General features: G+C 62.6%; 1 protein-coding gene across 1 annotated transcript in view; it reads right to left on the reverse strand.

Moving 5' to 3' along the window:
- Positions 1 to 1,160: 1,160 nt before the first annotated feature.
- The window catches only part of KCNQ2 (potassium channel, voltage gated KQT-like subfamily Q, member 2), a 62,743-nt gene continuing 37,109 nt past the window's right edge, over positions 1,161 to 26,794 (reverse strand). Inside the window, exons 11-18 of the mRNA XM_011992433.1 lie at positions 25,788 to 25,817; positions 23,315 to 23,383; positions 18,850 to 18,879; positions 9,335 to 9,558; positions 8,548 to 8,653; positions 7,892 to 8,023; positions 2,773 to 2,896; positions 1,161 to 1,892 (exon numbers count right to left, since the gene is read on the reverse strand). Of these exons, the coding sequence (XP_011847823.1) occupies positions 1,161 to 1,892; positions 2,773 to 2,896; positions 7,892 to 8,023; positions 8,548 to 8,653; positions 9,335 to 9,558; positions 18,850 to 18,879; positions 23,315 to 23,383; positions 25,788 to 25,817 (1,447 nt within the window). The remainder of the gene's footprint in view (positions 1,893 to 2,772; positions 2,897 to 7,891; positions 8,024 to 8,547; positions 8,654 to 9,334; positions 9,559 to 18,849; positions 18,880 to 23,314; positions 23,384 to 25,787; positions 25,818 to 26,794) is intronic.

The following is a 26,794-nucleotide window of genomic DNA, read 5'->3' on the forward strand; positions in this document are numbered from 1 at the left end:
GTCAGTAGAGAAGGGGCCGTCAGCTCCAGGGGCGCAGGAGAGCAGGGAGGGCGCTCAGCTGGGCTGAGGTGGGGGCGGCTTCCTCCGGAAAGGCGGGGAGGGTGGCCCTGTGCTGGCGTGAAGGCTTTCCTGGCCCACCGCATCACGGCCCAGCCCTGCCCCAAGTCTGTCAGGGCATTGGTGGACAAAGGTGAGGCGGATCCCTGGCTAAGAACTGTGAGGCCTGCTCACCAGGCAGGTGTCCCAGTGCCAGCACCCAACCAGGGCAGTCAGGAGAGAGGGGAAGACTTGGGGTCCTGCCCCCTAGGTCTCCGACGCTGGGGTGCTGCTGGCTCTCACGCACCCACGGAAAGGCCACGGCGAGGCAGCTGGAGCCCCCAAGGACCCCCTTTCTGAAGACGCTTCAGAGCTGGATCCCTGGTCCCACCGTGAGCCGGGCCTTCCCCCTAGAGGCCAAGGCCAGAGGGTTGGACGTCCACTCTGGGCTCCAATTTGGTTCCAGGCCCCACCTGCTCCTCAGCTGCCAGTGAGGGTCTCCCCTTCAGGGCTGGTTCCCACCAAAAGATCCCTCAGATCCCAGAAGGTACAGGAGAAGATGCCAATCAACAGCTCTGTAATTGGGCACCCCTGAGGTGGGGCACGGGAAAGTCCGCCGGGCAGGCCAGGTGTGAGGGCAGAGGCCACGCGCAGCGGCCGGCCACACCCACCCGCAGCTGCCCAGAAATCCCACCAGGCCCCAAGGCCCACAGGTCCTCATGGAACAGGCCTGCCCCTTGTGCCTCCCCTGGGCTTGGCTCCCTGAGACCATCCCCCGCCCGTCGCCATGCCAGCCACACCCCGTCATCACTCCTGCCCCTCCTCACACCAGGCCGATGTCTGCCACAGCCCTGAGCAGAGTGGACAGGGCGGCCTTACTGCTGCACGCTGCTCCTGGAGCCACAGGGCCCTGCCGGGCCCTCCAGCCCCTGTCGGAAAATAACTTTTGTAAAAGGTCACTGCCAGGAGCCCCGTCCTTCAGCCCACATGGGCCCCTCCAGGGCCCACCCTTCCCGCCACACTCAGTTACTGTAACAAAAGGGCCCCAGAGGGTTCCTGCCTCAAAACCTCGGAGGCACCGTGCTGAGGAGGGCCGCGGACGGGTCCACTGGCCCAGCGCTGCCTCACTTCCTGGGCCCGGCCCAGCCCACGTCACCAAAGGGGCCCTCGCCGGTGGCCGAGCGTGGCGGGGGCCCGCAGGGGGTACAGAGGTCGGAGTCGGTGTCTGACTCTCCCTCCGCGATGTAGGGCCTGACTTTGGCACAAGGCGCCACGGCCGCGTAGCAGCTGTTGAGAGCATCCAGGTTCTCCTTGGACTGGGAGATGCTGAAGCCGCTGAAGGAACGCTCCAGCTCCTCGTGGTCCACAGACGGGATGGAGATGGACGTGTCGCTGTCCCGCAGAGTCCCCTCAGGGGGCCTGCAGCCCGGGGCGTCCTCCTGCCGCAGGAACTCTGTGCTGGCACGGTTGCCCCCGCCGTAGGCGGACAGTGACCGCTCGTGGGCAGGCGGCGGCGGGATGCGCACCAGGGAGCCAGGGTCCCCCACGGGGGAGGTGCCGTGGCCCTGGCGCGGGTGGCTCTGTGGCTGCCAGGAGGTGGAGGGCGGACACTGGACAGGGGGCGCAGCCGGGGGCGCCGAGAAGTTCTTCTGGCCCGTGGAGCTGCTGGAGCGCACAATCTTGACGATGCAGCCGTGCCTGTCGACGTGCTCCCGGCTGTCTTCCGGGCTATGGTACGGAGGTGCCGGCTCCGGCTCTTTGGCCCCAAAGTAGGCCTCAGTCTCTGTCGGGGGGATGCCCATCCGCTGCATGTAGATGTTCACCAGGAAGTCCAGCTTCTTCTCCATGGACAAGACCTGCAAAAGGGGCTGCTGGGCTGGGCTGCGAGGGCCCGTGCCAGGAGACGGGGGGACCTGGGCTGCTTCCAGGAAACGGGGGGACCCAGGCTGGTCCCAGGAAACAGGATGGACCCAGGCTAGTCCCAGGAAGTGGGGGGGACCCAGGCTGGTCCTAGGAGATGGGGGGACCTGGGCCACTCCCAGGAAGTCAGTCGACTTGGGCTGGTCCCAGGAGGTGGGGGGACCCGGGCTGCTCGCTGGAGAGGTGCAGGGAGGGGGTACCCCTGCTCCCTGGAAGCTGGAGGGGCAGGAAGAGGAGGCCCCCGACTAGCTCCTCCTCCTTCCCAGACCCCTGGGGGCTCAGCCTCCAGCTCCACGGTTGGGGCATGTGTTCAGAGCCAGGCCCTCCTGCTGCCCACTGTGGAACCCCCTTCAGGGAAAGCCCCACAGGGCAGGACCTGGCAGTTCCTCACTTACTGCTCAGGCCCAGTTCTCAGATGCAGACCCCAAAACAGGGGTCCTCTGCGGTGGTTTCTGAGAATGCACCCCCAGAAGACAGTGGCTGGGGTGTCAGGCAAGGAGGACAGAGAGGAGGAAGGCCAGGCAGGTACAACTTCTGGCACATTCTACAGGGGACGTGGAAGCAGCAGACTCTTGGGGACTGTCAGGAGGGAAGGCACCCCAGGCCGGGGGCGGGGGGCTTACGGTGAGGTGTGAGGGGTCTGCACAGAGCAGCTGTCAGTGGTGACAGGGGCATATGCCCCCTAGACTTGAGGAGCCCCCCTCCGTGGCACCCAGCCCTTGAAGCCCACACTGCCACAGACTGACAGTAAGGGCCCCAGGACAGCAGGCACCACAGCCCTCCAGACCCGCACCCCTCCCGCCCAGCCTCTCGCACCTGCTTCTCCACCTTCCCGAGCCGTCCCATCATGCTGGGGTCCTCAGGTAGCTCCGCCTCGGTCGGGCCCTTGGTGCGGTCCTTGTCCGTGATCGCTGGGCCCCGCCCCACAATCTGGTCCACTCTACCAGGAACAGAGACCGCAAAGCATGAGTTCGGGTGGGTGCAGCAGGGCCCCTGCCCTCTCCTCCTGGGCCAGGCTGCAGGCCCAGCCCAGAGCCGACCAGGGGGCAGCGGGTGCCAGAACAGATGGACGGGGTACACCCCATTCTCAGCCCGTCTTCTGGCACCGCGAGGTTCTGCTCCTGCCCACTCTGTCCCCGAGGGGCCTGGCACATTAGCGAGGAGTAAAGGAAGCTCCCACCAGGACCAAGTCACCTGGCTCCTCTCCGTGGGCTCCCGGCTCCCTCCAGCCAGCCCCACCTGCTCACCCTCTTCCCTGCTCAAGGCCTAGTGACCCCACAGCCCACGGAGGGTCTCCCACTGCAGGGCCTGGAGCCCACTCCGGAGGATGCCCCTCCCCCTACCCATGCCCACCCTGGAGCTTTACTCCTACGTAATGTGCCACTGAGGCCGTCGGCCCCACCAGGTCTGATGGGGACAGAGTTAAATGTCTGTGGCGGGGATAACAGAAGCAGAAAAGGCGTTGAGAGCTGCAGCTCCATGCACCAGGACAAGGAGGGAGGGCACAGAGCAGCACAGGAACCAACGCACAAACCAGAGGAGGGGAGACAAAGCTGCGAGGGTGTGTGCACGTGTGTGTGCACGTGTGTACCCAGGCGTATGCATACTACACGTGTGTGTGCACGTGTGTACCCAGGCATGTGCATACTGCACGTATGTACCCAGGCATGTGCATACTGCACGTGTGTACCCAGGCGTGTGCATACTGCACGTGTGTGTGCACGTGTGTACCCAGGCGTGTGCATACTGCACGTATGTACCCAGGTGTGTGCATACTGCACGTGTGTGCACACGTATGTACCCAGGTGTGTGCATACTGCACGTGTGTGTGCACATATGTACCCAGGTGTGTGCCTACTGCACGTGTGTGTGCATGGGTGTACCCAGGCGTGTGCATACTGCACGTGTGTGTCCTCAGTTGTGTGTGTGTGCCCTCTTGCATTGCACAAGTTTGTGTGACCACACGTATGCATGTGTTCATGTGTGCAAGACTGTGCACATTTGCGTGTGAGCCTATGTGTCTGCAGGATGCAGAATTCAGCTGAGCTGATCTCCAATGAGGCCATAGGTCACTCATGACAATAAAAAGGGAGGGAGGCTCCTTTGCCCTCAGGGACAGGGGCTTCTGACCAGTCTGGTAGCCACAGAGCCATGGCCGCTGCTGGGCTGGCGGGGGCCACCACTGTGGGTGTGCGCTGAGGCCTGTAGCTACATGGGAACTCACTTGGAAACGAAGACCCTGCAGTAAGTCTATAAAAGTCCAGCTGGACAAGGGCAGCTCGAGACAGGGTGTGGCTGAGCAGGACCCACCCAGGCGAGGGCACAAGCTCCCGAGTCTCCTCTGGACTGGGGCCTGGTACATGAAGAGCGCCCCACACCAGCCCGACGGGGCCGAGTCCTCACTTCCTGCCACTGGGCTGCCCTACCTGCCTCTGATGGGGGTGGGGGAGGGTGGGCTGGGGGTGTTTTCTTCTTTCTGTTGCAAGAAACAGAGGGGGTTTCAGGCTCGCGTCGGCCACAGTGCAGCTCCTCATGCTCTGCGGGGCTTCATGCTGGACTCATGCAATAGGGCCAGGAGGGCGGGAGGGGACGGGGGGAGGGGCAGCGGGAGGGGACCCTCTGGCTCCGAGCAGACGCCAGTGGCGATGGAGGAGATGGGGGTCCCTGGTGTTCGGGGCGTCCACACAGTCCAGGCAGATGCTCAGCACCTTCGCCCCTGCCACATGACGGGCCGCCCGCCTGCTCAGTCCCAATAGGAGCCCTGGCCACGGGCTCAGCCTGGAGCTGCTGCTGGGGGCTCCTCTGAGGACCCTGTGCCCCTCCTGCCCTGGACCCCAGACTGGGGGAGACTTGATCCTTGAGTGCTCAGTGCCCCGTGAGGTGGGGCAAGTGCTCCAACTGTCCCCCGGCCCCCTCTCTGTGTGAACCTACGTCTCCTGAGGACAGAGGACCTTCCGAGTTCACAGCTATGGACGCCCAACTGCTGTCCCCTGTGGCAAGGCACAGGAGGACGGAGGACCAGCCCCAGGGCACAGCACCCTTGGGCCTGGGGGGCACCGCAGAGCAGGGAACCCTGTAAACACTGTCTGGGGCTGCCTTGGGTTGGGCAGTAACAGACGACGCCCTGCCTGCTCCCAGAAACTCCGTTCTCATGCAAGGAGCGTGGGGTTGACGTGTCCAGTGCACAGAACCTCAGCCTCACAGGCAGAAACCCACCACAGACGGAGGAGGGGTCAGACTCGCCCCGGACGCTGCCCCCAACAGCCTAGGCCTGGGCTTCATTTGCCCAGACACTGGCATCGGCTGTGCCCAGAAACCCTCTGCCCTGAGCTGTCAGGGAGGGCCAGGGGTCTATGCGGGCCAGGGGTCTATGCTCAGCCTCCAGGCCTCTGCCCGGGGGGCTGTGCCCTCCCTCAGCCTATCAGACTTGCCAGAAGATGGGGAACCACCGTCATCTGAATGGTCCCTGGGAGGCAGGAAGGCCTTGGAAAGTCTGAATTAATCACTACAGAATCGGTTTCTGCCAGCTCACGTGGGCCGCGCCTCTTCTGCCCATCGGCTGGGGCTCTCGCCAGCTCCTTTATCAAAAACACTAATTAGGATGCTGGCGGCTTGAAAGCCAGCACCGGAGCTGCTCAGTACACGTCTGTGCCGGGCACCTGGCAGGCCTTTGCTCACATTTCTTCCCAGTGGCTTAAGGGGTAGATGCTGTAACCATCTGTATCTTCCACGAGAGGGAAGAGCCACAGACACGCAGCTCCACCTGCTCAGAGCCACACGGGGCCGTGCACACGGCCAAGCCCACCCCCGCAGTGGGCAGGTGCTGAGGGGCAGGTCAGTGCCTGGGGAGGTTGGAGGGCCCTCTGCCAGGAGGGGCCTGTCCAGGGGGCGGGAGCAGGGCAAGGGGGACATCCCTGAAGGTCTGATGGCATCTCATCCTGGAGGTGCTGCCCGGGGACCTCCCAACTCCAGAGGGAAGTCTCACAGGGCGTCCAGAGCCCCCGGCTTCCCCAGGGCACTTGTTGAGAGGAGCAGTGGGGCCCCTGGCAGTCCTGACATGGGCACAGCCTGCCTGGGGCCCTGGAGGAGGAAGGGCCTTCTCCCTCATGTTGCCTTTTCAGGCACAGAGAAAACCCGAGCATCCCCTCTGGCCCGGGGAAAGGGTGGTACAAGGTGCTGCCGTCATGTGGCCTGGAGCGAAGGGGCCGGCCATTCCACAGACACGTCGGAGAGGTGCTGGCATCCTAACCTAGGTGAGTACTGGGGTGACTCTCTCGGAGGGGCCGTGGGTCCTTTGGTGGGGTACTTCTTGTGCCGGGGAGTTGAAGGGGGTGGGGGGCCCACAATCATATCTATCCTGGCAGAGTAAACAAGAAAAGAGACACCAGCAAAATGCATCGTAAAGCCACATGAAAGAAGGAGCTGGCCAGGAACTGGCGGAAATGGAAGGAACACCCAACAGAAGCAACAGTGAGGCTTCGTCAAAACAGGTGCTTTCCCACAGAGGGTGCGGACACCACCTCGCTGGACCTTGGATTTGCCAAGTCCTTCCCGTGTTTCAAGCAAAGCGTTTGACTCGGGAGCGGTGGCGGGAGGCCCCACTGCGGAGACCCGGGTGCTGCGCCCCGGAGCGTGCAGTGCAGGGGAGGCGCCTGCAGCGGGAGCCGGTACCAGACAGGCCGCTGCGGGGCAACGTGAAACGCATTGTCAGGAGCCGGCCGAGGACTCCTGGGGTCCTTGGGCTGTTTGGTTTGGTTTGTTTGTTTTTCCAGAGAGAAAGGGAAGGGAAGGAAAGGGAAAATTTAGGACGAGATCCTGGTGAACAAAAACAGCTGAAGTGAGAGAGATGTGGACACAAAGCACAAAAGTCGACAGGAGGGCGTTCTGCACGCGCACGCACACGCACACGAGGCCAGCGCTGGCCGCTGCTCCAGAGACGACGCTGGAAAAGAGGCCTCGCGGCTGGAGCCCAGCGGGGCGCAGGGGATGGCTCAGCAGTCCCCGCACAGCAGCAGTGGGCTAAGGCCTGGAGGCGCCCCTTCCCTGGCCCCCTGAAACAGGACTGGGCAGGAGCCCCAGGGTGGGGTTCTCGACTGCCTCAGAGGAGAGCTTCACTCGGCTGGAAGGCCCGGAGTTGGGCTGTGACCCCGGTTGTCCCTGACCATCCCAGCCTCCTCCCTGTAACAGGGGCCCAGCCTCGCTTCCAGGGCTGGGAAACTGCTACAGCCTTGGTTGGGGGGCCTGGGAGAGGGAGGGGACCCTGATAGGCAGGAGCATGTCCCCTACTGCAGGAGAGACTCCCAACAGCCGTGTGTCCCCCTTACAGGCAACATAAACACCCACTCGTGTGTATATGCCTGTTTGTATGTGCCTGAGGCTGCACACGTGTGGACTTAGGGGACACCTACACCAAGAAGGGCAGGTAGAAGAAGAAAAGGTGCCAAATAGCATTACTGCTGCCTGGCGGGGCCCACGGGAACCCTGCAGCTTCATGTCTCAACAGAATTACTCCATCCCCAACACACATGCACACACATGCGCACATGTGTACACACATGTATGCACTCCCCACACACGTGCATACATGGCAGAGCAGAGCCACATGTGCACACCACACACATACACCTGTGCGGAAGCACACGTGTGCATGCGTGACTTATACACACACACATGCACACACACGTTTTCAAGGACCCACACACGCAGGTGCACACACTTTTCCACCGCAGTGTGGATGGGGGAAAGACGGGGGAAACAACAGAAATATTAAAACCGACTTTGTGAAGACACAACAGAAGCTGACAGAGGCCGACATGGGTGGGGGAGGAGGCCCCCCCGCACACCCCCTGCCCTCCCACCGTGGGCCACAGTGGGCTTTGTCCCAGAAGCCCACCCCGCTCTCGTCCCCTGCTGGACAGGCAGGCGAGGCTCTTGCCTGGACTGCAGGCTCTTAATACGGGACAGCATGTCCAGGTGGCCGGCTGAGTACTGCTCAATGACGTCCATCACGTCGTAGGGCCGCAGGCTCTCCTTGAACTTCCGCTTGGACACCAGGAACCGCATGACACTGCAGGGGGTGGGTGGGGCCGTGAGCCCTGGGCCAGAGACCCCAGCCACATGCACCAGGCTGGCCCTGCGTCTGCCTGCCTGTCGCCCTCCCAGCACCTCTGAGACCGCGGCCCCTGAAGATGGCTGGACTTGCCTGTCTTGTCTGCCTCCCACCAGCTCCACACACACAAGGGCCTGTTCGTGGCCCTGCTATGCCCGTGACAGGTGGGGCTTGCAGGCCTGGCCATGCCCCCCTGGACTCCATGCCACAGCAGGCACAAAGTGGCTGAGCTGCTTCCTAAGCCAGGTGGCACCAGGCCTCAGGCCTCTTGCTGAACCAGCGTCCCACCCGAAGCCCACCCGAGTCCCAGAGTGGACTCCAGGACATTCAGCCAGGTTGCCGTGTCTTGGCCCTTTCTTTTCCTGGTAGACCCTGTCTCTGGGCGGCTCTGTCCAGCCCCATGAGCACCTGCAGGAGGCAGGACCACCGAGCGGGAGGTCCCTCCTCACTCCCCCAGGCTCCCAGCTGGGCAGGGGCCTCACCACACGGCTCTGATGCTGACTTTGAGGCCCGGGGTCAGGTCCTCAGTCACAAACTCGCAGGGGCAGCTCTTGTCATCCACAATGTCCTCTCCAGGGAGGCTTGCTTCTGGGGGGAAGGAGACAGGCCGTGAGGGGTCGAGGGGGCCAGGAGACCCATTCCCGGGGTCCTGCAGGGTACACCAGCTGGACAGAGCACCAGGGAGCCCTTTGAGGCTCCCTGGGGTGCCCCATGGGTGCACCTGCTTTTCTGGAAACCCTCCCCTCTGCATCCGGGTGACCTTCCCCGGCAGCCTGTGGCCACAGGGAGTGGTCGACGTGGGGCATCAAAGGACACCCCGGCCAACGGATGAACAGAACATGGTGCATCCACACACAGATGTTAACAGCGGAAGGTGCAGGCCTGACACCTGAGGCTCAGTGAAGGAAGCCAGACCCGACGGCCGCGTGCAGGAGCCGTGGACACGCACGGCCCGAGAGCGGTGGGCGCTGTGGCTGAGGCAGGGAAAGGGGTGACCACTGATGGGGCCACAGTTTCCTTCCGTGGTGATGAGAATGTTCTGGAACTAGGCTGAAGTGGTGGCGACCACGCCACCATGAGTGTGCCAAATGCCACTGAATTCGTACACTTTTAAATCGTTAATTTTAGGTTGCATGAATGTAACTCAATTTTAGAAAGGATGGGGGTTCCCGCTCCAAGAGCAAGCACAAGAGGCTGTGATGCCACCGGGTGTCCCAGTGGCTCGGGCACCACCTCCATCCCTGGAGAGGGCGGCGCGGCCAGACCCACCTTCGGAGTTCTGCCGTGATGCGGCGCCCTTGATGCGGAAAGCCTGGCGCGCCCGGCTGCGGTCCCCGAAGCTCCAGCTCTTGGGCACCTTGCTGGGGCTGTCCTCGAGGCTCTGGTCGGCGCTGGGTGACCGCCGCACAGTCTGGGCCTGCGGGGACCCCTTCCCCTTGGCAGCTACGCCTCGGGGGCTGGAGAAGACACGATCTTTCAAACTGACCTTCTGGCTGCTCCCATGGGAACCGACAGACAGACAGACAGACAGACAGACAGAAAAACAGCGAGAGAAGTCACTCTGGAAAGAACACAGACCGTGTCTGCTCACGGCCAACGCCGCCCACGCGCTGCAGGGAGACACAGGTCTGAAGAACAGCCAGCCACACAGGTGGCTCAGAGCAGATGCCACGGGGACCGAGCACCGGGCGGGAGGAGGGAGGGAGGGGAGGCTGGGTGGGCGGCAAGCTCCCCCGGCTGGCCCAGGCGTGGCCAGAGCTCGGCTGTGTCGGGGGAGTTGATGTCTGTGGACTCTTAAATCACTTTCCGCTACCACCATGAGGTGCCAGTGCCTTCTTCACGCTGTCCCGCCAGCCCCTCACCCAGTGACACGCAGGGCAATGGGCGTCCCAAACACCAGGGCTGCGGCTCTCCTTCGGGCACCTCTGTCTGCCCTGGCCCCACCCGTGGTTTCCCCTGTGGCCTTTTCACACCTGTAACTGCTCCCAGGAAGCAGCCTCCCTCCTGCCCGCCCGCCGCCTGTCCCTCTCCTTCTGCCCCAGAGTCAAGGGGCCGGGGGACAACAGGACGTTGGGGGCCGAGTCTGCGGCGGACCCTTCCGCCACACTCCAGCCTTTCCACCCAACCCGGGGGACTGCCTGGTGGGACGGGCTTCGGGAGGGCTCAGGCCTCCCCTGTCGGGCTTCCCTCCCACCAGGTGCGTCGTCAGAGAACTGCTCCTTCAGGCTTCTGGAAGGAAGGAATGGATAACAGGGCTCCTCCGCCAGCCGGGCCTCAAGCAACAAGCCTCACTGTCCAAGTCCTGCCCCAGGGCAGGGGGAGGCAGCCTTGGAAGCTGCAGTGCTGTGGCCCACCCCCTCGGCCTGCGAGGCGTGAAGCAGGATTTGCAGCTGTGTCTGGCTGGATCTCCAGCTCCATATTCTCAGGGGTCCTTGGGCCTGCCTTGCTCCTGAGTTTTTTGGTGACTGTGGCGACAGGTTTGCACCCAAGTTCTTCAGCTCCAGCGTCCTCTGGGCGACAGTGAGGGGAGGGGAGGGGTCACCGTGGTTGGGATGCACCCGGCAGATGTGGCCTCCTGAGGTCTGGAAAGCATCAGAGTCCTCTGGCTCCCTTGAGGACACTGGGGCTCTCGTGAACTGGGGACCCGCTTGTGCCCAGCCATGCTTAGCAGCCACGGAACTTCTCAGGGCGGTTCTGGGCAGGGCCCAGAGTACCGTTCCAGGGGCCTGAGACGAGCCCTCGGGTGGGGAGGCCCAGCAGATCCCTGACACACTTCAGAGAGGAAGCCCAGTGCCTCACAGGCTCACTGATCCCACGGCAGCTCCACAGCCAACAGCGAGCGACTGAGGTCCCGGTCAGCAGCCACCATCAGCCCCAACCCTGGACCCACAGCCAGAAAGACACGCCACCAGACGGCACAGAGATAACCAGCCACAGACACGAGACCCACCGCGCCCATCTGCCCGGCCTGGACACGCGGGTGGCTTGGCTGCTCCTCCCCACCCCATCCCCCGGGCAGCAGGTGACCGCCCAGACCATCTGTGCCCACTCAGGTCTCTGAGAGAAAGAAGCCCCCGGGTGTGGTGCCCGCTCAGGGAAGCAGAGACGGAAGCCCCCGGGTGTGGTGCCCGCTCAGGGAAGCAGAGACGGAGTGGCTGAGACCCCCCGAGGTGGCGCGTGCTTGGGGACATCAGGAGCCGATGGTACAGGCTCGCTCAGGACCCCATCCCTGAGTCCACAGCCCTGCACTGCCTGAGGCCAACACGCTGTGCCCACAGGGGCCAGGGGTGCTCAGAGTCCTGGTGCCATGGGGGCCTCTGTCCCGACAGCCTCTGGTCCCTGTCCCAACAACAAAAGCACAGGTGGCCGGGGAGCACCGGACCGGGGCCGGGGAGCACCTGGGTTCCGTGGGACTCCGGGGAGCACCTGGGTTCCGTGGGACTCTGGTCTGGAATGTTTCCTCTTCCTCCACTGCATGAGCCATTCCAGAGGTAGGAACAGGCCCTCCTGGCCCCGCTCAGGCCTTAGGACAAGTGGGAGTCACTGGAAGACTCAATTCCTCTCTCCACCTCTCCACCCCAGGCAGGTTCAGTCGCCAAAGAGAGAGAAGCAGCCATCTCCTTTCTCATGGCAGCTGGCAAAGCACCGGGTGGAGGGCAGAGCCGGTCGGCCCAACTGCAGCTTCGGGGCTGCCCCTGGCTGGTCTCTGGGCAGAGCCCAGTGCTGAGGGCTTGCAGTGGGAAAGGCACAGCTTGAGGAATTGGCATCAGATTCCTTCCTGCGGCTTCGGAGACGAACGGGTCAAACACCCAGGCCGCCACACAGACGTGCCGGCCAGGAAGGGTCAGGCCCCGTAGTCCGCAGGGAGTTGCAGGAAGGGAGTGGCGTGGATTCCACAGGCCCCAGGAGAGAAGACCCGGCCCCAATGACGTCTGCTTCCCATTTTCCAGTGGGGACCTCCCCCTCCCCGATACCACGAGGAGCCGCAGTCCCACAAGCGGCAGGCATGCCCTGCTGGACCCGATGCCAGCACAGTCCCAAGGGCCACCGGGACGCAGCCCACGTGCACTGCCCCAAGACGGAGCCGGCGGGAAGGAGCCTGCCCTGGCCTCCGCACGGCCCTGCTGTCCCGGGTCTCGGGCTCCGCTCCCACCTCAGATCTGTGAGGGAGGCTCTGCCAGGGAGAGGAGGCTGGTGGGGCCTGGACATGTCTTTCCCTCCCCTGGACCTCCACCATGACCCAAACTCTGCACCCTCCAAGCACAGCCGGTGAGGCTCCATGCTGCAGACACCCGACCCCGCCAGCCTGCTCAGCTGCCAGGAGCGCACATGGCCTCACGGGAACCTCCCTCGGCGCACAAGCCAGGAACAAGCACACGCGAAAAGCTGCCGACGCCCGCCTGGGAGGAGCCCTCGGCCAGAGCTGCCCTCTGGGTGCGAGGGGCGTCCGTGGCACCTACGCTTGGCGCTTACGGGGCTGGGGCAGGCTCAAGAAGCACCTGGGAGAGAGTGCCACCCCCACCCTGCCTGCCACCCTCCCTCCCCGTGGGGAAATTCAGATGTGTGGTGCCTGCAGGAAACAGGAGGCTGAGGAGCATCCAGAGCCCCGCCCAGCTGGTGTCTGGACCAATGATGCCCAGGGAGTGTGAGGATGAAGGGGCTTCCCGTGGGGGCTGCTTGCAGCAGGACAGGACCTGCCACGGGTCATCTCTGGCCTGGGCTCCCACCCCCACTTCCAAACCCTCTGGTCCCCAAGCAGCCTGACCTCAGCCCCTGCCCTGAGGGACCAGCATGCGGCCAGAAGCACCCTGGACGGAAGCTCTGGACAGGCAGGACATCCTGCTAGAACCCCAGCAGGCCGTGCCCCGGGCAGCCCACATGCCCGTCTCCCTCTCTGGGCTGCCAACAGTCTGCCCGCAAGCACCGACTCCAAAGCACACAAGCGCAGAGCAAAGTCGCAGGGAGAGGGTGGCCGGGGGAGGTGGGGGCTGCGGGTCCCCCGTGGAGCAGGGTCTGGAGCATGCGCGGATACAGGTAGGCAGCATGCAGCCCCACCAACCCTCTGAGGACAGCACCACGGGCGGCATGCACGCGCCAAGGAGGCCCCACGTGAGCACGACACAGCCGCCTCCACCTTGCTGGGCTGTGTTGGCCAGGAGGGAGGGGCCCCCAGTGCAGGCCTGCACACACCCCACAGCAGACAGGGGACGCAGGGACAGGGGAGGTGCGGGTCACAGTGCAGGCCAGGAGCCCACGGTGCAAAGGGGGCGGCTCCTCCCCCGTCCTGTTTCCACCTGCCCTAAACCAGGCCTGTTGTTGGGAGAGGGAGCCGCGGGCCTCTGGCTTTCTGGGGCTTCTGATGCATCAGGACCCTGAGGAGCCCGGCACACGCAGACGGAGCTGCCTCCCGCGGGCGAGGCAGCCAGGAAGGCTCAGTCGTCCTCAGGTGTGCAGCAGAGGTGCTAGAGTGACAGCCCCAGGGGAACGCTCCCTGAAGAGCAGTCGGGGACCCCAGGAGGCACGGACGCCTTGCTGGGTTCAGAGCCCCTGGCTGGCCCCTCCAGCTGCGTGCAGGACATCGCCAGGCGTGGGGAGCAAGAAGAACCACCTTCGCCCAGCTCCGCCCTGCAGGCAGCTGTCGGCTGGAATAGAAGGAGCTGAGCCCGCACCGCGAGGGCGGTGGGTCAGAATTGGAGTTGGGGCGCCAGCCTCCCCCTGGCTCCTCCAGAACCTCTAGTAAGCAGGGAGGGGCAGAGGAGCCGTGCAGCAGCGGTCAGTCCGTGCGGCGCGTTCCGCGGTACCTAGAGCGTCCGGGGCAGCATCCACACAGGGGCCCTCTGCACGGGCTGCCTTTACTGGAAATGAGGAGAGCACAGTTAGTCCTGGGCGCCGGCAACAGCACACGGCCGGGAGCAGGGAAACTGAGGCACCGCCACCACCCAGGGTGTTGTGTGCAGTCCCCAGCAGCAGAGCTTGCGCCCAAGCAAGGTCAGCGAGGAAGGTGCACCATCGTCTCCACCGTCTGGAGAAGAAAACACTTCCCTACTTCTGAAGGAAAAAAAAATCCCTGGTTTTTGTGTTTTTTTTTTCCTCCAAAAATACCTTTTCCTTCCAAAGCCACAGTTTGGGTTCATGTCTTAAAAGATGTATTATTTTTTGCAGTATTCATGCCAACAAAACAATAATACATGTGGCCTCAGACGCCGCAGAAGCCCCGCTCGGGATGGACGTGATCCCAGGAAAGGGTGTGGGTGGGAAGCACAATTTTTTTTTTTTTTTGAGACGGAGTCTCGCTCTGTTGCCCAGGCTGGAGTGCAGTGGCCGGATCTCAGCTCACTGCAAGCTCCGCCTCCCGGGTTCACGCCATTCTCCTGCCTTAGCCTCCCGAGTAGCTGGGACTACAGGCACCTGCCACCTCGCCCGGCTAGTTTTTTGTGTTTTTTAGTAGAGACGGGGTTTCACCGTGTTAGCCAGGATGGTCTCAATCTCCTGACCTCGTCATCCGCCCATCTCAGCCTCCCAAAGTGCTGGGATTACAGGCTTGAGCCACCGCGCCGGGCCGGAAGCACATTTTAGGGAGAAAAACATGCAGCTGTCCCGCTTCGCAAACCAATCAGCGACGTTTGGCCACGCCAGCCAGGCCCCCAGCTGGAGGTGGGTCTCGGGTTACCCAGGAGGTGTGGCTGCCGCTGCAGGCGTGGCTACCCGGGGGTTCAAGGGCTCCCCTGAGGATAGTCACGTCGGGGCTCGGTGGATCCCCTCAGTGCAAAGCCCTTCACCGGGGCAGCCCCCGCTGGGCGTTCCTTAGAAAAGGCTCAGAAAACTTGGCACGCTTTCCCAAGAATCTCCCCAAAAGCCCTGGCGATTTATCTCTGCATCACAGTATGCAAATGATTAAGCAGAAAATGAAAGCAAATCACCAAGAACGACAAGAACCCTTCCTTTTCCCCGTCCCAGCCACCCCCACCCGCTTTGCCGCTGCTTCCTGAGACAGCACTTCTCAAACTAGGCGCCCCAGGAACCCCAGCGTGACGACGGCTTCCACTCAGAACACACAGGCTCTGGGAGGAAAGTGTCCCGCCTCCTGCCTTCTTGCACACGCGTGTTTAGACACCAACGTCCCTGCATAAACCCGCTGGCAGCTCTCCACGCAGCGTCACGGACACGGCTAGCTCCAGTCATGGCAGCACTCGGCCACCCGGGTAGCTGAGGGCTCTGGACCCTTCCGCGAGCCCCACCGGCCTGCAAGACCCCAAGGACGGGTGACCAACTTCCACCCCAGCCCCCATGCCGGTCCCGCTTTTTAGGTCACAAGCAGCTTTGGGGTCCCCAGGCACTAAGGGATATAGCAAAAGGCCGGACTCTGTTTGCTGGTTAACCACGAACGCGAGGGCGGGACGGGGCCCAAGGTTCTGACTGCTCACAGAGTCTCTCCACTGTGGCCACCGCAGCCATGATGACACCCAAGCCTTCCTGGCAGGCAAAGACCTTAGACTCCCACCAGCACCACCAGGGTGCCCAGGCCCAAGCACAGAGCCCCTGCCTGGAGGGCCCCAGGAGACCTTCGCCACCCCAGGGAAGGAGCATGAAGGAGGCAGAGTCCCGCTTCCCCAAACCTCCCAAGGTCTCCTGTTTTGACCCCATCACGATCGCCTTGACCAAGAGGCCCCTCCCGGGCTGCCCCTGCCGCCCAATTCTGCGATGGAATCGTCCTGTCGCCACACTGAAGCCCTGGCTGTCGCCACCAGGCACCTGAGACTCGAGAGTGAATCTCTAATCGTGCCCATTTTAATGCACGTTATTTTAACAGCCACCCGTGGCTGGCAGCTCCTGTATGGGGCAACGTGGTCTGAGAGCCAGGGAGAGCTGGTGGGGAGGCGCTGCAGCCACAGCCCCCCAAGACCCCCAAAGTTTTGTGGGGGGCCCGTGCAGCTGCACCTCACCCTGGGGTCTGCAGCTGGCACTGGGCTTCCTTCCTGCCCCATCAGCCACAGGGAGCTCCACACTGTGTGAGAAGGCGCCGTGACCCGAGGCCGGACAGGCAGGCGAGCCCGAGACCCACAGATGCTGACCAAGACCCGACAGGACAGACAGGCACCAAAAACACGCGGACACTTGTGCTTGAGAAGAGGAGGAGGAGCCCACAGGCACGAGGGAGCCCACACAGGCACGAGGGAGCCCACACAGGCACGAGGGGGCCCACACAGGCACGAGGGAGCCCACACAGGCACGAGGGGGCCCACACAGGCATGAGGGAGCCCACACAGGCACAAGGGGGCAGCTGCTGTTGGGGGCTCCTCCAAGCACGGGGGCAGGAGGCAGTGAGATGCAGGATGCGACAAGACAGCACAAGTCAGAGCCGCCGTGGCCACAGAGACCCCCCAGGACCCCCCTGGGGCAGCACAGCCTGAGCCCCCCACCTGGCCACAGAGACCCCCCCGGGACCCCTGCCTCGGGCAGCCCAAGCCCCAGCCTGCCTGGCTCCCCACCCGACCCCAATGCAGACGCCTCCTCTGACTCCAGCACAGCCCCAGTGGTTCCTACGGGAACCGAGCCCCCGCCAGCCGGGTCGCTTGCCACCACGTGCCTGTGTTCCGAGCTAGGATGGGGGTGAGGGTCTCAGCAGTGAGTGAGGGTCCCTGTGTCCACACCATCCACCTGCCAAGACCAGCTGACACCAGCAGGGTCCTGCCATGTGGGGTGCGGGCTCCACCTCCAAAGGGCAGGCAGAGGCACGGGTCCCACCAGACTCACAGAGCCCAGGTCGGGCAGCAGAGGGGCACCAGGAGCCGAGCTCTCCCTCAGGCTTCACAGAGCAGGCCCCTCACCCAGCAGCCCAGGGACGTGGCAGGTAATGATTGCGGAACAACTTCCTAAGCACAGCCCTGCACTGGACAGGCTGTGGCGGCCCCAGGCCAGGGAACAGAGACGCCACCCCATTACCTGGCAGGTGAGCACCCCAGGACGGGCAGGGAGGGCCTTCAAGGGCAGAGACCGCTCCTCCCTCCCACTGCACCCCAGGCACCTTCCGGAAGCCCCAGACCCAGCAGCCCCACGTCCCTCACCACAGGCGTCCCAGGAGGAGGGCCGGGGCAGGTGGGCGCTCGCCCATGGGGGAGGGCATGGGAGGCACAGGCAGGCAAGGACCCCCGGACACATGGGGAAGAGACGGGGGAGGGGTGGGGAGCCACAGAGCTTACCGGAGAGCCCAGAGGCTCCCGCGTGTTCTCACCTGGAGTTCGCTTTCAGGGCCAGCACCTCATCCCCAAAGAGGGCAGACGAGAGAGGGGCCCAAGAAGGGCAGTAACAGGGATTAAAGCGCTTGGGGGCAGCGGGTGTCCAGATGGGTGGGGTGGAGGGCGGGAGGGAGAGAGAGAAAGAGAGAGGCTGAGACGAGAACGTGGAGCGGCCGGGCGGGGGGCGTCGAGCACGAGGGCCCTGAGGCACGGGGCATTTCCAGCGTCGCTCTCAGCAAGGGCATGGGGCCCGGCTGCGCGGAAGCCTCTCGTCCACCTGGGACAGCACCGAGGTTCCGCCCAAATCACAGGCGAGGGTGCCCATTGTGGGGGGCACAGTGTCCATCCCCACAACCACTCCCAGCCTCAGGGCCAACAGCAGGGGCGGGGGAGGCAGTGACAGGAGAACGACGCGGCCCCGGCAGTGGCAGCAGTGGGGGGGCACCAGCAGAGGCCGTGCTGCCCATACAACTCTTTCTGGGCCCTCGTCCGTTTTCTTAGCCTCTGAGAGGACGAACGGGCCCCTAGTGGTTCTCTTGGTTGGTTTGGGCCGGAAGCGTTGCCCGTCTTTCCAGCTCAAGGCACTGACCGTGACCCCCCTTCTGTGGGATGTGGGGTGGCTGGAAAAACGGAACTCAGCCCCACTCCATCTCCCCACACCCAAGCCCCCCGTGTCTCGCCAGCTGTCACCCTGTCCAGGAGGGCACGGGCGCGAAGCAGCCAGGCATCCATCTCGGACTCCAGGTCCGAGGGGCCAGATTTACTCTGCAACATGTGGATGGGGCCGAGAGAAGCCTGGGACCTCCTCAGGGTGACGCATGGGGGGCTGGGGCTCGGCAGACGTAGAATTAACTTGTGAAATGATCCTGATTTTCTCTGTCTCCATCCTTCACCCCTTACACAAGTCCTGTCTCCAATCTGCCTGACCCGCAGAACCTCAGGGGCCCGGGAGAGGGAACCAGGCTGAGCACCTGCACCCTTGGCCCACCTTGACCTTAGCAAACAGGGAGAGGAGGCTGGCCAGAATCTCCACCCAGGGGCGCGAGGCAGAGAGGATGTCCCACCCTCCCCGGAGGACAGGGGGCCCCGGTCTGTGCCATGTGCTCCAGATACTCCCGACCCAGAACAGCGGGAGGGAAGGCCAGAGGCCCACTCGGAGCTTCCACCCCGGCCGGCCCGACTCAGGCCAGCTGTGAGCTCAGGCTGTGTGCCTGCAGCTGGAGGGAGTGCGCTAACAGAAACCCCTGCCTCCGAGAGCCCTGGGGCCAGACTTGTGGGCGGGGTGGGGGATCCCCCTGAGAAGCCACCCAGCTACCCGGATCCACAGTGCTGCAAAGTAAAACTGAATCACTGGGGAGGGGTGAGCAGGAAAAGTGATTTAAGGGCCCACATCACCGCCAGGCGGGGGTCTGGACACAGTCACACGGTCACACACGGAAGCACACACAAGGCCCTCATGTCTCCACAACAGGTTGTGCCAACGTGTGGGAGAGAGACCAGACGGTTGTGTACATGGCAGACACCAGGGCAGCGGCGAGGGGCACTGACCTTGGAGACGGCTCCGGCGGGGGCTCCTTCCTTCAAACAGAAGCAATAGAGAGTTAGTGGCCGCCCGCTCAGCACCCTTGAGGGTCCCCTAACCAGCCCAGCCCCCCACAGTCCCATGGGCCAGGGGCTGCAGGGGAGGGGGGTCTCAGAGAAGGCTGGGCAGGGGTGGAGCTAGCTCACCCACCCCAGAGAGCCCACGGCCCCAGGAACGGGCACCCCAGGGCCCACGGCAGCAGCTCTGAGAGGAAAGAGGGACTCCGCCGGGGGCTTCTGCTCTTCTGACCTGGGGGTCACTACCCCCCCACATTCACGGACACTCATTTTAACCAGAACCACACCAATATTAATAAAGTTCCAAAAAGGACATGTTTGCTGAAGAAAGCTCTGCAAGGGAGTTTAGTTTACAATCAATTTTCGAGACAGACTGAGCTGCTCCGACTCTTTTTCCCACGCTCATCCCAATGGAATGATTCTCTTCCGCACGACTCTCCAGGGGTGGCTCCATTGCGCCACAGTCAGTGAGCCCAGGGTTTGTGTCACCAACCAACGGTCCCGGCCTCGCCCTGCAGGCAAAGCTGTCTGGGCCTTCCGGCGTCTCACTTGGGGCTGTTTCTGCTGGTAAAGGCATTGCAGATTGAGTAGAGATCGGTGGATTGTGATTCGGCTCATCCATGGGGAGGCCCCAGCGATCTCGTCCGAACACCTGGGCTGGTGCCCCGGCTGGTACGCCATGTTACAAGCAGGTTCTTTGGTGCACTTCCAAATACTTCATGTGGCAGAGACCGTGTTGCCGTGCTCTCGGGGAGGGTCCCTCATCGTCTCCTGCAGCTCCCGGTGGCCCAGGTGTCCTTGGCTTGTGGCTGCACCACTCCGTCTCTGCCTCTGTCTCTCCATGGCACTCTCCATGTCTCTGTGTCTTCCCCTCCTCTAGCTCTGTAAGGACAGCTGTCACCGGGATAGGGCCCATTGGGATGATCCAGGGTGATCTCATCTCAAGATCCCAAACTCAGTTATAGCTGCAAGGACCCTCTTCCCAAATAAGGCCACATTTGCACATTCTGGGACATTTTGGAGACCAGCATTCAACCCACTGCATTCCCCCAACCCCCCAAAATTCATGGCCGTCTTATGTCCAGAATACACTCACCCCTCCCAAGATCCCCAAAGGTCTCCACCCTCTGCAGGACAGACTCTGTGTCCAAAACCTCATCGAACTCCCATTTGTTGGCCGGGCGTGGGGGCTCACACCTGCAATCCCAGCACTTTGGGAGGCCGAGACAGGCAGATCACCTGAGGTCAGGAGTTCGAGACCAGCCTGACCAATATGGTGAAACCCCGTCTCTACTAAAAATACAAAACTTAGCTGGGTGTGGTGGCGGGCGTCTGTAATCCCAGAGACTCGGGAGGTTGAGGGAGGAGAATCACTTGAACCCAGGAGGCAGAAGTTGCAGTGAGCCGTGATCGTGCCATTGCACTCCAGCCTGAGTGACACAGGGAGACTCCGTCTCGGAGAAAAAAAAAACAGAAGAAGAAATCCCATCCATTCAAAAAGTCCCAAATCCCATCATCTAAAGTCATGGCAATCACTTAAATCAGGTGTGTGAGAGACTGTGGGTGTGCACCAACCTGGGGTTAAAGTCCTCCGTGCGCGCACCTGTGAATCTACAAAACAAGTCATCTGCTTAAAACATCAACGGCAGAGGCCGGGCGCGGTGGCTCACGCCTGTAATCCCAGCACTTTGGGAGGCCGAGACGGGCGGATCACGAGGTGGGGAGATCGAGACCATCCTGGCTAACACGGTGAAACCCCGTCTCTACTAAAAAATACAAAAAACTAGCCGGGCGAGGTGGCGGCGCCTGTAGTCCCAGCTACTTGGGAGGCTGAGGCAGGAGAATGGCGTGAGCCCGGGAGGCGGAGCTTGCAGTGAGCTGAGATCTGGCCACTGCACTCCAGCCTGGGTGACAGAGTGAGACTCCGTCTCAAAAAAAAAAACCCACATCAACGGCAGGACCGCCCTTCCCACTCAGAAAGGGAGAATGACAGAGGGGCCGCCGGCCACCACAGTGGGCAAACTCCACGTGGCACAGCTCTGGGGACGCTCCTTGGGGGCTCTCGGCCCCGCCGGCCTCTGCGGGAGCCTTGGCGTCGCTCTCCGTTTCCTGAAGGGCAGCTTGTGTTCACAGCTGAGGACGCCACCGGCCTGTTTCCTGCCTGCAGACTCCCGGAAGTTCGATGCCTTCTTACCTTCGTCTGACGCTGTCTCTGCCCATCTAGTTTATGCTGGTATGAAACCCCCCAAAACCTCCAGGGCCTCCTGAATATGTCACAGGGCACGATGCCGTTAGACAAGAGGCCGCCCTGCACGTCCTTCCCGGGTAGCTCCATCTTCACGCCTCTGTGGAGACGCTGGAGGCTGCGGCCGCACACCTGGCACCTTATGAGGCTGTCTGGCCACACCTGTGGGCTTCTCGCCAAAGCAGGCTTTGCCAACAGTGAATCTCCTAATTTAAGACCCTTTGCAAGCTGGACAGGCTGAGCACCTCCCAAACCTTCACGTTCTGATTTCTTACAGCAGTTCTGCCCTGAATGCTTTCTTCTTCTTCTTCTTTTTTTTTTCTTTTTTATAGTCTTTTGGCGGATCGGCCAGGTGCCATTCCAAATCTCCCTCTTTCCTCTCTCACTTTACTATGAGCAGCAGAAATAAATTAGGCTGCACCTTCCACACTTTGCTTGGAAATCTTCTTGGCTCAATATCCCAGTTCATCACTTAAAAATTCTGCCTCTGCCCGACAGCAGTGCACAGCCTGGCGGATTCTCTGCCACCAACAACACACGGACAGCCTTCCCTCCAGCTTCCAATAGCTGCATCCCCACTTCCTCCTGAGCCCCACCATCTCTTCAGGACACCTCAGTTTCTTCCAGCATGCACCTCAAAATATGTCCAAAATCTCATCTAAATCCCATCAGTTCAAAAAGTCCCAAATTTCATCATCTAAAGTCATCAGAGGCCGGTCACGGTGGCTCCCGCCTTTAATCCCAGCACTTTGGGAGGCCAAGACAGGCAGAGCCCTTGAGGTCAGGAACTTGAGACCGGCCTGGCCAACCAACATGGTGAAACCCCATCTCTACCAAAAATAACAAAAATTAGCCGGGCGTGGTAGCAGGTATCTGTAATCCCAGCTACTCAGGAGGCTGAGGCAGGAGAATCGCTTGAACCCGGGAGGCAGAGGTTGCAGTGAGCCGAGATCGCACCACCGCACTCCAGCCTGGGTGACAGAGTGAGACTCCATCTCAAACAAAAATAATAAATAAAATAATAAAGTCATCAGAATCATTTAAATCAGGTGTGTGTGACTCTGGGTGTGACGCATGCTGGGGCTGAAGCCCTCCACGCGTGGACCTGTGATTCCAGGAAACAAGCCCCCGCATCACGCAGTTCTGAAGTTGCGCCCACACTTGTAGGTGTTTAGCACAGCAGCACGCGGCTCCCGGGATTAAAGTCTGGATTCACGTGCTACAGCTCCTGTAACTAAGTGCCGCTGGAGTGTACAACAGACTTTTGTTCTTTCACCGTCCCAGAGGCCAGAGTCCAAAACCAAGTGGCAGGCGGGCGGGCGGCCGGACGGGCAGGGTGGGCGGACGGGCAGGCGGGCGGGGCCTGCTCCCTCCAGCAGCTCCAGGGAACGCTCCTTTCTGCCTCTTCCAGCTTCTGTGGCTCCAGGCAGCCCTTGGCTGGTGGCCACATCGCTTCAGTCCCTCTCCATGCTAGTTGGCTGTCTCCTCCATGTGTTTCCCCATCTCCCTCTCCTTGTAAGAACACTCATCGCTGGACTCGGCCCGCCCGGAAAATCCAGGATGATCTGAGATTGTCCTGACAGGTTCCAGGACAGAAAGGTGTCTCCAGGAGGCAGAGACCAGCATCCAACCCACCAGAAGCTCCTGCCCCACCAAGGGCTTTCTGACACGGAACTGCTTGGGCACGGCCCTGGCCGTGGGCAGGCCTGGCAGGTGAATGCGTGGTCCACGTCTCCCGCTCAGCAGGCCCTTCTGCAACCTACCTCGGCGCCCGGCACTCTGACAGCCGTGGGCTTTGGGCCGGAAGGAGAGGCAGCAGGTGCCACTGGTGCCTGAGTCACCACCAGGCACTCGGGAGGATGCAGGGCCGGGGGTCCGCAGGGCCGGGACACTTTGTGTCATACGACCCACACACCTGGGTCCCACGTCAACCTTTGCCCCTCCCTCTCTGCCCGTCCCCCAGACCAGCTGCCCGCCTGGGGATGGGAGTCCAGACCAGGTCAGCAGACACGGAAAGAGAAAGCACCACCATCACCAAGTCCAGCGTCCCTGTGCATCCCAGCTCCCTGGAGTCCCCGGGGCACTGTCCGGGGCAAGTCTTCTGTGGGCAGCCGGGGCCCCCAGAGGACTGAAACGCCCACCCGCCCCACCGGGAGCTCCCTGGCTGACCTGAAAGCAAGTCCAGATTTACTCTTGAGGTTCCTCAGCAGCTCCAGCTGATTCAACGGGGGGATGAGTCTGGGGGAGAGGAGGAGAGGGGAGTGAGCGTCTCACCCGCCCGAGTCCTGGGACACCTCCCTCAGCTTGCACAGCTCCACCGGCCGACGCCTGCGGTGTCAGACACCCGGCAGCGTGTGATGTGGTCGGGCTTTCAGGCAGCTGCCCACTGGGTCCTGGGCTCAGGCCCACCTCTCCTGGGCAGTCCCAGGAGCCACCTTCGTTCTCTGGCTGTGCCTGGGGCCTTGTCAACCAGCAGGGACAGCAGAGAGGAGGGAGGAGGGAACAGGCCACCCATGCAGCCCCAACCCTGCAGCCTGGAGCAGGTGGAGGAGGGTGCGCAGGTCGGGGGAGGCCCTACTCCCTGCCCCCCTTCTAATCCCTGAACATCCCAGAAGGACAGCACCCGAATATATTTAGGGCCCCGGCCTCTCTCTACACAGCCACTTTCTCTGCCAAAGCTGGAGGAGTTGGGAGGTGGGGACACAGAAAAGGATTTTGCTTGGCAAAGGGAACCTCATTCTGGAGTCTATAGGATGAGCCCAGGCTCATCAGGCCCAGATGCCCAGCTCTGCTCCGAGCCCCCTTCCCAGTCCTGGTCATACCCACCCCCATCTTCCTGCCCTGCCACCCACAGCCACCAGCAGGACCAGGTCCGGGTCCCCTGAAGCCCCCCAGGTGGGCGTGCAGGCGCCTCCCCATGTCTGGGTGGGACGTCCCCCTCTTCACCCCCCCACCACTCCCCCCTACCTCACTCCGCCTGCTCCTCACCGCCCGTGCCCTCAGAGTATTCCAGCTAGCTTCAGAAAGAGATGCCCTCCTCGGGAGCCTCTGCCCCACCCGGCTCCCTGACCCACCCCTCCGCCTCCTCAGCCTCTGCTCCTAGGCCCCGCCATCCCGTCTACGGCCTCTTTGTTCCCTCTGCAGCCCCAGAGGTGCCCCCCAAAATGCTGGCAGGAGTGGGGCTCCTGTGAGCCCCCTCCCTCCAGAGGGCAGTCCGCTGTCCAGGTCAGAGCAGGAACCCAGGCGACTGGTGAGCTGGTGTTGTGGGCGCAGCAGAGCCCAGGCTGGCTGGAGTCTGTCCGGGGGCCACAGGTGGCTCCCCACCTCTCCTTGGCGGGACCCACACGCACACAGGCCCAGATGAGAGACACACACGGCAGCCCTCAGAGCCACACAGGAGGCCATGCCTCGAACACACAAAGCAGCAGCGCCAGGGCAAGACAGGTGGGTAGCATGGCCAGGGCAGGACGGGGCTGTGGGACGAGGGCGCAACAAGGGGAGGGGGCGGCCCTGAGAGAGAGCAGAGGCTGGGGAGGGGGCAGCCGGCTTCAGCGCCAGCCACCTGGCCCCAGGGGCGGCAGGGCCTCTGCAGACATTGGAGATGTCTTATGGCTGAGCATGTCGGGGGCAGAGGTGCCGGGGACCCACCACTGCCCAGCATCGCACCCACTTCCCTTCTGGGAATGGAGGGTCAACATTCTAACAGTTCCCAGGAAGGGTGGCCAGGTCTCTCCTCCAGGATGGGTGACTGGCCCCTGGAGGAGTCATCAAGGGCTTCTGTGCAGGAAGCCCTCCCAGTTTATGTGGGGAGCGGCTGGCCCCAGGCTCTGCAGGGCGGTGCCGTCACAGAGCACAAGCTTGCCCACCCGACAGGGAGAGGCCCTTCGTGCTGTATGGGGGTGAGGCTTCCCATAGCGGCTCACTGCCCTCCAGTCTGAACAAACAGCCCTGTTTCCCGCTCTCAGCAGTGAGGAACGCACAGGGGTGGGACGGCCCAGAGCCTTGGGGTTCCCCTGTGACACCAGGGCAAGACTCAGGAGAAACTTGAGTCCAGGACAGAAGACCCTGAAGCAGACCCCTGAGGTGAGCTGCCCGCAGAGGCCACCCCGTGAGCCACGGTGGGACAAGGACCATGGCCGGCCTGGGGGTCCTGGCCTGGGAGCACCTTTGGCCCCAGACAGGTGCCCAGTGCCAGGGTGGGGGAAGCCCCCCATCCACCATTCCTGCTCTGCTCACAGATGGGGCCCGTGGGGTGGGGATGGAGGCACGAGGGGAGCCAGGCCGGAAGCAGGACAGGACAAGACCACAAGGGACACAGGCGGGCCGGCAACAGGAAGCAGCGGCTGGGGGCAGGGACATGGTGAGAAGGGTGGATGGGCCTGGGGAGGGCAGGGTTGACACATGGGCTCCAGGGAGGGCAGGGTTGGCATGTGGGCTCCAGGCAGGGGAGGGCCCAGGGTGATCGGGCCGCCCAGCATGGGGCCACGCAGGGCAGGGGTGCAGGGATGCTCAGTGGGCGGGGACAGTGGTCACTCTACAGACTGGGTGGGCTGTGGGGCTCCGGGGGCTTGCCTGGTCACAGTTCCAGACACAGAATGAGAACCACACACACACACAGGGCTTCTGTCCATGCATTTCCTACCTGGAGGCCCCGTAGGTTTGAGTTTGCGAACTTTCAAGTGTTTCCACACACACAAAGGGAAAAGAACGGAAAATTTCAAAAAGAACGGGATAAGAAAAAGAAAATGAAACAAATAGTCGAGGAAAGTAGGGGAAACAATAGAACAAAGAAAATTAGCACAAGGGCTGCTTCTGTCCCCGCCCTGGGCTGAGAGAGGCCGCTTTGCAGAAACAGGGGCATGGCCAACATTCCCAGGAAAGACGGGCAGGGCCAGGCTCCTAAGGTCGGGCTTCCAGGAGGTGCAGGGGGGATGGTGCTGAAGGAGGGGTCGGGGCAGACCCCGGAGGGCAACTGCAAACATCAAGGATCACCAAGGGCTCTGGCACCCTCCTCCCAAGTGACACCCTGAAAAGCCAGGTAGCAGCTGAGGATGGCCACAGGTCTGTCCACCCTTGCCAACTCAGGATCCTCAAGAAGAATCCTGGGCCCCACCCCAGCCTAGAAGTCCCATCCACGCTGTGCACCTGCCCCACCCTCAGGGAAGGCTCTGCTCTCAGGGAAGGCTCCACCCACAGGGAAAGCGCCACCCTCAGGGAAGGCCCCACCCACAGGGAAGGAAGACCCCACCCACAGGGAAGGCCCCACCCACAGGGAAGGCTCCAGGCTCAGGAAAGGCTCCACACACAGGGAGGGCTCCACCCTCAGGGAAGGCCCCACCCACAGGTAAGGCCCCACCCACAGGGATGACTCCACCCTCAGGGAAGGCTCCACCCACAGGGAAAGCTCCACTCTCAGGGAAGGAAGGCTCCACCCTCAGGGAAGGTCCCACCCACAGGGATGACTCCATCCTCAGGGAAGGCTCCACCCACAGGGAATGCCCCACCCTCAGCAAAGGTCCCACCCACAGGGAAAGCTCCACCCTCAGGGAAGGTCCCACCCACAGGGAAGGCTCCACCTTCAGGGAAGGCCCCACCCACAGGGAAGGCCCCACCCACAGGGAAGGAAGGCTCCACCCTCAGGGAAGGAAG

The sequence above is a fragment of the Mandrillus leucophaeus genome, unplaced genomic scaffold (assembly GCF_000951045.1).
Source record: "Mandrillus leucophaeus isolate KB7577 unplaced genomic scaffold, Mleu.le_1.0 Scaffold41, whole genome shotgun sequence".
NCBI classification, from domain to species: domain Eukaryota; kingdom Metazoa; phylum Chordata; class Mammalia; order Primates; family Cercopithecidae; genus Mandrillus; species Mandrillus leucophaeus.